The 10,662-nt window shown below is 34.8% G+C and overlaps 1 protein-coding gene across 1 annotated transcript; it reads left to right on the forward strand.

Moving 5' to 3' along the window:
- The first annotated feature begins 1,840 nt into the window (after positions 1–1,840).
- Positions 1,841–3,412, forward strand: LOC133795881 (uncharacterized). Its single transcript, XM_062233342.1, has one exon. The coding sequence runs from the start codon at positions 1,841–1,843 to the stop codon at positions 3,410–3,412; it is 1,572 nt and encodes a 523-aa protein (XP_062089326.1).
- The last annotated feature ends 7,250 nt before the right edge of the window (positions 3,413–10,662 follow it).

Raw genomic sequence — 10,662 nt, forward strand, 5'->3', positions numbered from 1 at the left:
AACCAATAATTGCATATGCAACACATGTCCCACGTACTCGTACTCGAGTAGAGTAGGTGGACACGATTTCTAAAAGAAACTCAAAAGTCTCTTCTAGAAGACCATAACATATATTTTTAGGAGTAGATGTTATATCCAATTTTCCAGAAGGATAACACGTGTGGGCATTGAATAATTTGCTCGGGGAAGGAATATTACATTGAACCATCATTTTATTAGCTAACATGTGCTATACGACTTATATAGCTTAAAGAAAGTGCAAAACCTCAACACGTGGGTCATGATGACTAAAATTGCTCGATTAAGATGAAACAGCTTCAATAATCAATGATCAAAACTTGACTAATAAATAATTCAGCTCGAAGGGTATCCATTATTTTATATGGAAGGCCGTTACGCATATGAGTCAGCTCAAATACGCGTAACCAGATAACAAAATTGGGATAAATATCTACTTTGAATCACAAATCAGTTCCACTTTTTAAGGGGTTGATTAGTTATTGATAATAATTTGAATCTAATTATTTTTATTTTAAACAAATATTTTGTAACCTCCCCTTTTTTTCATGGGAAAAGAATATGACTTGAGTCTTCTATGAATAGAATTGGTCATCATCATTAATTTTTACACACAAAAGATATTATACTGAAACTCTAGGAAAACAACTTCATAACTATAACTTAGAATACTTAATAAAAGTGAGTCAAAGATTAGATAAATTTTAATTACTCAACCACGTAAACATTCCCAATGTTCATTATTTTTATTTTTATTATTGTAGCTAATAAGTAAATAAGTACCAAGTACGTAAATTTCCTTTATTATTACTTAATCTCTGTTCTTTTATAAGTTGACTTAAATCTATATCAAAAGTTTGGTGCCGAAACCATTAAGCAATTATCCACTTCGTTTCTTTTCTTCCTAAAATAAAATTCCTTACCATTAATGGCAAACACTAGTAAGCTGATTCCTCCACAATAGCTATAATAACTATAAATAAAATTGATAAAAACTCTTTTATCTCACTCTTTTTTCGGCTGCGCAACTGTTCTTTTCTCTCCAATTTTACGTATATATATATTTTTAAATCATGCTTCATGGCTTTTTGCTTTCATTGTATCTATCTTATTTTTTATGGTATTTTTTTTCTTTACGTATGCACTTTTTTTAATCATGCTTCATGGATTTTTGCTTTAAATTTATCGGTATTGGGGAGCACTAAACTATGATTGAATTGTTTGGGTACTATAAACCTAAGAGTTATTATCAAAAGATTACTTGTAACACATTGATTAAAATTTTTAAATAATACCTCTCAATCACACGAGTTCTCTGGTTCTATCATTTGTCTACTTCTTTAAAGGTATTCTTTCTCTGTCTCCCTCATTTTATATGTATATGTATGTATAAGTAAGTAAAAATATAAACCTGAGAGTTAGTATCAAAAGATTACTTATAACACAGTAATTCAAAATTTAAAATCACCACCGCTACTCTCTCTCTCAATCACACGATTTCTTTGGTCATATCATTTGTCTACTTCTTTAAGGGCATTCTTTCTCTTCCTCCCTCAATTTATATGTATATGTATTTGTATGTATAAGTAAATAGAAAATATACTCTGCTCTTTTCAAAATTTAGTGTGCCTCCATTAAGTACGATTTCTTGGTTTCTTGTTTTTTTTATTATCTTTTGAAATATCTCATTTTAATTAATACTAAGTGTAAATATGTTTTATTAGAAAAATAGTTATAGAAAATATATTCTTTATAATTATCTTAACAAAATAATTATTATTTTTCATATAATACTAAAATATCAATAACAAATTTAATGAAAATGTGTGATATAAAATTTAATGGCTGCTTCTTCACCTGGAACAACAAACAAGACAGGCAGGATCGAGTATATGCTAAGCTTGATAGAGCAATTGCAAACCAAAGCTGGCTGGATTCTTACACAACAGCTGAGGTAACTTTCTTTCCAGAAGGAGAATTCGATCACTGTCCCTGTCTTCTTTCTGTTTATCCTGAGATCAAAGTTGCAAAGAAGCCTTTTCGGTTTTTAAACCTGTGGTGTGAGCATGAAGAATTTCAGTTACGAATAGCTGAAGTGTGGGCAAAGGAATTTACAGGTACAGAGATGTTTGTAGTTGTTCAAAAGTTGAAAGCTGTGAAAAGTATGCTAAAAGACTTCAATAAACATATTATTGGAGATGTGGCTGTTCAGTATCATCAATCCTTGCAAGATTTGCAATTGATTCAAGAGAAGCTGCACAAAGATCCTTTAAATGAGATGCTAGTTGCTAAAGAAGTGGAGACCCGGCAATTACTCAAAGTGGCAGCAAAGAATTATAATTCTTTTTTTGCTCAAAAAGAAAAAATTGGGTGGATTAAGGAGGGTGATGATAATACAAAGTTGTTTCATAGAAGTATTAAAATGAAAAGAGAGCAGAGTAAAGTGTATGCAATTAGAACTGAGCAAGGTACTTGGGTTGATGATTATGAAAAAGTAACTGAAGCCTTTGTGGAATTCTATAAAAAGCTTCTAGGGGGGGAAATGGTAAATAGAGAAAAAGTGAACAAAAAAGTGGTGCAGGAAGGGCCAATCCTCTCTGAAACACAAAGAATTTTTCTCATAAGGCCTTATGGAGAAGAGGAAGTCAAAGAAGCAATTTTTTCTATACCAGATGGAAAAGCTCCTGGTCCGGATGGGTCTAATAGTGCCTTTTTTAAACAAACATGGAGTGTTGTAGGGGAAGATGTCACTAAGGCCATCCTTTCATTTCTAAACTCAGGGGCCTTGCTGAAAGAGATTAACGTCACAACTCTGACTCTGGTGCCGAAAGTTAAATGTCCGAATTTAGTGGTCGACTTTCGGCCAATTGCTTGCTGTAATGTTCTATATAAAGCAGCCACAAAGATGATATGTACTCGGCTTCGTCTTGTCTTACCAAGTATAATTTCTCAAAATCAAGGTGGATTCATTCATGGGAGGTTTATTGCTCATAATATAATGGTATGTCAAGACTTGGTCAGACATTATGGGAGGAAGAATTGTAAACCATCTTGTATGATTAAGATGGACTTAAAAAAGGCATATGACACTATAGATTGGGACTTCATTGAGGAGATGTTGGTAGCTCTTGGTTTCTCGACTGAGTTTGTGAAGTTGATTATGGTATGTATTCAAACACCTAAATTCTCCGTGCTATTCAATGGCTCTCTTCATGGTTTTTTTCGATCTCGTAGAGGATTAAGACAAGGAGATCCTCTGTCTCCTCTTATTTTTGTTCTCGGGATGGAATACTTGTCTAGAATCCTTGCCAAGGTTGCAAAAAAACCTGAGTTTACTTTTCAACATAGGTGTTTGGAGCTGAAACTTACCCACTTGTGCTTTGCCGATGATTAGTTATTATTTTGTCATGGTGATGTACAATCTATATTTCTTATGCTAAGAAGTTTCAAAAGGTTTTCTTTATCGTCTGGCCTTGAAGCTAATGCAGGGAAAACGACTATCTATTGTGCTGGTATGGACTCTCTTGATGTACAGCAAGTTTTAGATGCTTTGGGCTATGTTCAAAGTCTCCTACCTTTCAAGTATCTTGGCATCCCAATTTGTTCCAAGAGGATTTCGAGTGCTGATTGTGAAGTCCTTACAGAAAAGATGATTTCTCGTATCCGATCTTGGAGGTCTAGAAATCTTTCTTATGCGGGGCGAGCGGTGCTAGTTAACTCGGTTCTTTTGGCAATTCAATCCTATTGGGCGCAGGTAATGATTCTTCCTAAGAAAATTTTGAAAAGGATTGATCAGATATGTAAAAAATATCTGTGGAGTGGTATAATTGATTCGAAAAAACCAGGAGTAATAGCTTGGAAAGAGGTATGTAAAGCAAAGAAATTAGGAGGATTGGGGTTCAAAAATCTTGAGAATTGGAATCAGCAGCGATTGGGAAACATATTTGGGTGCTTGCTCAAAAGAAAGATAACTTGTGGGTAAAATGGGTGCATTCGGTGTATCTAAAAAACACTGATTGGTGGGATTATAAAGCTCCTCTTGATAGTAGCTGGTACTGGCGTAAAATAATGCAGGTGAAAGAGATGCTGGCTGGTTGTTTTTCTAAGCAGCAGCTAGAATCGGGAGAGACATATTCCATCAAAAAGGCTTGTGATTTAATTTTTCCTTCCATTGGTGAAAAGAGATGGTATGCAGCTAATATATGGAAGAGATATTGCATTCCAAAGCATTCTTTCATTACTTGGTTGGTTGCTTGGAATCGGCTGAGGACCTGTGACAGATTACTCAAACAAGGAATGCAAGTGGAGACTATTTGTGTGATTTGTGGCACCTATTTTTCCAATGCCATTTCAGCAAGTTGTGTCTTCAGGAAATCTTTCTTTGGGCAGGTATGGGGTCATATCAATACATGTTCAAAGGTATCCTGAACTGGATTCGGAGATGCAAAGGTAGAAATTTGAGGAAAGAGATATATACTTTGATTTTTAATGCTTGTGTATACTTAGTGTGGAAAACAAGGAACAAGTTTCTTTGGTACCATGAAGTACCTTCTGTTTTAAATTCTGTCAAAAGAGTAAAAAAAATTGATTGTAAATAGAATATATAGTCTTGATATTGGGAAGGTTGGGGATATAGATAGAAGCTGGTTTGAGAATATTTGTAAAGAGGATTAATTTGTTGTAATTTGTTATTGGTGAGTAATATATTTGACTGATTTACCAAAAAAATATATATATCTTTAACAAATTGAAATTTAAAAACAATAAAGAAATAAAAAATACGTCTCAAATAATAAAATATGTTTCTTGAAAACCTATCTTAGTATTTTAGTCATAACTTTTGGTCCAGAAGTATGGTTTCAAAGAATTAGGTACCATTAGAAACATAATAGAAAATTTCATAAATTTATGTGAAATAGTATTTTTTAGATTCACAATACTTAGGGGTAAAAAACTGGTCATAAGTTAAATGTCTGGTTAATTATAAAATTTCACAAAACTGTATTAGTGTTTTAGTCATAACTTTTGATCTAGGAGTCCAATTTTAATGAATTAGATACCTTTCAAAAATATAATTGAAAATCTATAACATTGTATGAAATAGTATTTTTCTAGATTCATATTATTTTGGAGTCAAAAACTGGTAGTAAGTTAGAAACTTGGTTGATTACGAAATTTAAAATTTATTTTAAAATTTGAAGTTATTTGATTTAATTTCATATCAAAATTATGTTAATTTTATTTGTTTTGGAATTTAAAATAAAAAATAATGATAAAAAAATTATTCTATTTACATACTAGGCTTGATGGTGATCATGTAAATGAGTTCTATTTGAATACTAGGTTTGATGGTGAACATAGAATATGTAAATGAGTTCATGTGGAGAGGCTTGTATGTTGAACATGAAAACAAAAACTAAGAATTTTAAATTTTTGTTTCCTGAAAAACTATCTCAGTATTTTAGTTACAATTTTCAATCTAGGAGTCCGATTTTAGTGTTTTAAACATCTTTTTTTTAGTATATATAACATTGTTTATTTATTTAAAATTTACATGACAATTAAAAAACATAACAAAAATAAAAATAATAAAATTTTCAAATAAAACTAAGCAAACGTCCATTACACGTTACTTTCACCTAGTATATATTAAAGTGTTCATCTAACGAATTCTTGGTCTAACAATTTTTTTTGTCATCGTTAACAGAATCTTACAAATATTTAATGAAATCTTACAAATATACCTTTAAACCAATTAATAATTACGATAGACTAGATATTTAATAATTATATTAATATAAATTCAAATATTATTAGATATCATTCTTATAATAATATTTAATACATAATCTGAATTTTTAATATTTTTTTAGTTTGTATAAGTTACATTTTAAATTTTAAATTCAATATATTTAGATAGGTACTTAGAATAAATAATTATTCTACAAACCCCGATAAAAATATTTAAATTTTATCTTTTCTTAATTTTCAAATATATATTTATTAAAATATTAGAAGTTATTATTGTTGGGAATATGGCTATATAAAATCTTTGAATATTACAAATTAAATTAAAAAGCCCAAGACAGTCTAATCTACAAAGGAGGTATAATACAAAGAAAATAACACAATTAAGATTAATAGAATAGACCTTTTGAGATGTAGAACCTTAGTTACATAAAATCATAAGTCTATTATTTCAAGTGAATCAATGGATGTAACAAAGGCTTGACATAAATGAGATTTGTTGACCAAAAATCTCTATTCCAAGCCTTCTCTTAGAGATTGTTAGAAGCTACTACAAGGGAAATGAGATTGGGATTTACAAGTCTTGAATCTTCATACAAGTCAAGCTTTCTTGATGAATATCTTGGAGAAAACTAGTAATCTTGAGAGCTAGAGAGAGAGAGAGAGGTGAGTGATCAATTTACCAAAAAGTTAAATGACCCTTTTAAATATTATAGGAACCCTCATTAGTCTCAACCAATGAGATTTGAGCATTTTAATTGAAATTTTAGAGCCAAAACATGTCTGTGTTTGATTCTGTACGGATCACCCAAGCAACGCGTCGCCTGCACCCAGGCTAAGCGATGCATTGCCACCATGCAGGCGAATCGCCTGCATGGGATTTTCAGTCCCCGACGATGTTTCGCTTTCATAAGGCAACGCAACGCAGGTCAAGCTGACTTGGCATCCTAAAACTTGCCCCAAAACATCTCCAAATGCCTCCAACCTCTTTCGGTACTCTTATATACTCCAAGGAAATACTTTGAACCCAAAAAGATAATTTATAAAAGCCTATACCAAAAGTCAACTCGCTCATGTTGACTTTAGTGAAATCGTTATGATTTTTGCACCTCTTCGTGCCTAACCAATTTCATTATGTATTTAATAAATCATGACAATCCCCCACTTGGTTAAATATATCCTCTTTCTCTATCCTAGACGATATTAGAGCATTAAATAAAGTAGTATTTGGGTTTGAACTTTATCTTAGTGAAAACAATACAAAGTGTAACGACCCAAAACCACTAATATGGCTTAAGGGCCTTGATTAGTGCGCCGGGAAGGCATAATTGGTTTATGTATGAGTTCATTGAATTAATGCATGGCTATATGATAAGCATGTTTGTATGATTATATGAATATAAATGAGGTTAGATGTTATATCTGTGAGAACCACATTATTATGTGGGTAGATTTGCAGTGTGCGACTTGAGGCGATCCTAGGGAGCTAGATAGCGGGAAAAGTCACAACGGGGTTTAATAGTTGACTTTGGACAGGTCAGTGGTATTTTAGGTATCGAGTGGTTATTTAGACTATCGGGTTATGGAAATAAATATATGGAGATATATATGAGGTTAGGAGACTTAGGCGGGTATATTGGGGAATTTTACCGTTTTGCCCTCGGGGACCTTTCCAGTACCCCGAGCCTCGGGATTGACTTAACAGATTAAAATTAGACTAAGTTAATGAAAGTAGTAGAAAAAAAAGACACAAACCGAACTTCTCAACTCTTCTCTTCTCCTCTCTTTTCTTTTCTCTCCCAAGAAAACTACATAAAATCTAAGGGAAACCAGCTGGAAAATTATGTGTTTAAGCAGGATTCATGAAGGCTTAGCTTAGTTCAAACTAAGGGTCACTTAACCAAGATTAAGGTAAGAGTTGAGTTGTGTTTTTGGGTGTTAGAACTCTGAGTTATGGCTGAATATTAAGGTGCTTATGATTTTGATGTTTAAGGGCTGAATTGAAGCTAAGTGCTTGGATTTTACCTCAGAGGTTGTCAAGGAAGTGGTTTAGCAAAAGAGGTAAGCTTCAATTCGTACTTCAGAGGTTAAAATTTGAGTTTTGCATGACTGGTTTTGGTGTTTTGAGTTGCTGGGTTTCAAAAATCAAAATGGAATTTTAGTAGGTTTTCAAGCTGGATTTCTGTTGGATTATGCTGTTAGAATCATGGTAAAAGTTTTGTGATTAATGGGTTTTGAATTAGGGTACTTTGGGATGGTTTTGGATGGGGTTAGGATGCTAGAAATGGTGGATTTTCTGGGCACGAAGGAGAGGGCCGCGACTCTGTTCTAGAGCGTTGCGGCCCTACGAAGCAAGAGAGCCAGGGAGGCTTGGCCAAGGGAGAGCGTCGCGGCGCCATTGGGCAGGGTCATGGTGCATGTCTGCTTGCTGGGGGCCTTGGGCTCTGTTTTAGGGGCGGGCCGCGGCTAGGTTTCAAGGACCGCAGCCCTTTGGTACGTTCTTGATCATTTAGGGATTTTAAGCACGGGAATCTAGTCTAGGGTGCTCGGGATTGATTTCGCCACCGTTCTTGGTGGAATTCGATGTCACGGAAACTAGTATTGTACTCGAAAACCTTTATTTGACTATTAATGGAATCCATTACTTTGGTTGTGACTAGGTGTTAAAGCTAGGGCTCGGGAAACAGATCGTACTCGAGGAACATCGCTCATAATCAGTGAACGTAGAAATTAAAGGTAAGAAAACTGCACCCGGTTGTATATTTGTAATGGGACTAAGGGCTCCCTAAAATGTATGCTTTAAAGGATGGTATTATGCCATGTAAACAGTAAACCAATGGCCTAAGAGTGCCAAGGGTTACACTAGCGCACAGGGCGCGACTTGGCCACTGGTAGCCGAGGACAGCTTATTATGCACTGAGCTCGGTTTAAGCGGGTCGGAGTCAGTGGGATAAACAGAGGGTGCGCCCTAAGTTGTCGACCTTGACTATTATGTGACCTGATTGTTATTTGTGATTAGTTGTGTCATGGGTTCTGAATAGGTGCTGAGTGGTTAATGTGGAATATTAAGTGTTTGATCATGCTTAAAGGATTGATTATTTTTTATTGTTGTTTGTGTTGCATATTACGTTTTCTTGTTGGGCCTTGACTCACGGGTGCTACGTGGTGCAGGTAAAGGCAAGAGCAAGCTTGACCAGCCCTGACTTGGAGAGCTCTGTGAACTGAATGTACATGACCAGCTGCTCGGCCGCCACGATTGGGGGAAAGGCTGGAACATGAGAACCAGAAATGTCTGTTTTGCCTTAGAATGGCTGATGGTTGTCTGTATTTTGGAAAATTCTGTAAACTAACTCTTAAACACTATTTGGGATCCCATGTATAAAACTGTTTAATTATATAAAGTGTAACTTTTGAGAACAAAACCTTTATTAGTGACACGTTTTTAACTAAATGACTTGATTAGTGACACGTTTTTAACTAAATGACTTGGTTAGCAAGTCCTACACCTTTATAAGTACACAGTGTAGCGTTCTTGGCTCTCCAAGGCTTTACACAAAGCTTCTATCAAAATGCTAATGTATTCTTAAAAGATTGAACCCAACATTTCTAGTCATAAAATCTAGAAATGTCTGACACACTTTTACGTGATTGTGTTCTCTGCTTTTCATGGCCTATTTGTAATGCCCCAAATTTTCCTAATTAGGTTTAGGACCTTGATTAGGAGGCCGGGAGGGCCATAATTGATTTATTATGCTATTAAATGATAATATGCATGTTTAGGTGTATTAAATATGCATGTGAACCCATTTCCGATTAATTGAGTGATTTTCATATTTTGGCCATTTCAGGCATATTTGGCATATATGTGATATGTGTGTGTGGTGCATTATTATTATTGGTTATGCTAGGGTTACTAAGCACGAGACGGTCCTAGGAGGTAAGCTAGTGGATTAGTCACAATGGGATTTATTCTTGACTCGGAGTGAGTCAAGGGGTATTTAGAGCATTACCGGGTTATTGGGTAATGGAAATAAGTATTTGACGATAAATTGGGACTTAGTAAGATCAGGGTGAAATTCTGGAGGTTTTGACTATTTTGTCCTCGGGGGTGTTTTTGGGACCCTGAGCATTATGATTTGTTTTAGCCTACTTATGCTTGAAGAAACATTTTAAGAAATAAAAAGAACGTTCAGGAAGTTCTCTCTCCCTAAAAGTTCCATTTCCGTCTCCCGATCGCATTTTCGAAGGAAACTTGAGTTCTAGGACACAGATTCAAGCGAGGATCGAGGCATAGCGATCCTAGGAAAGATTGGAAGCTTATTAGCCAGAGGATTTAGTTGGAAAACTACTCAATCAGAGGTAATCCAAGTTTTAAGTTCTAAGTTTTTAAATTTTTAAACTTGAATTGGACTGTGTTTTGATGAGTTTTTGATTGAATTGAAGCTTGGGTTTTAAGGATTTTGGATCTTGGGGATGTTTTGGAACTTTGATTTTTAAGTATGGAGATGTTTGGATACGTTTTTGGAAGGTTTTAAAAGGTTAAAAACGGGGAAAAATGGTTGGTCCGAGGTTGGGCCGCGTCCCAGGAGAGTTTTCAAAGGGCTGGGGGCCGCGGCCCTTGGATGGGGGGACGCGGCGCTTGGTGCTGTTTATGGCCAAATTGATGTTTTGGTTAGGGGAACTCAATCCTTAGCCCTCATGATCGTTCCTACTACCCAGTTTAGTGAAATTTGATGTCTCGGAGGCTAGGTCTCGGAATGAGATGGGTAAAATGTTATATCTAGATCCTGAGGTGGTTCAGGGGACCATTGAGATTATTAGAGGTTAGAGCTTGGATGCTCACTTCTTAGAGTAATTGGAAACTTTTTACTGAATTGAAAAGCAGGACCATGAAGT

Source organism: Humulus lupulus, chromosome 8 (assembly GCF_963169125.1).
Source record: "Humulus lupulus chromosome 8, drHumLupu1.1, whole genome shotgun sequence".
Taxonomy (NCBI): domain Eukaryota; kingdom Viridiplantae; phylum Streptophyta; class Magnoliopsida; order Rosales; family Cannabaceae; genus Humulus; species Humulus lupulus.

What these genes read in the sequence shown, in the direction of transcription:
- LOC133795881 (XM_062233342.1), top strand. Translation starts at nt 1,841, where the DNA reads ATGTGTGATATAAAATTTAATGGCTGCTTCTTCACCTGGAACAACAAA.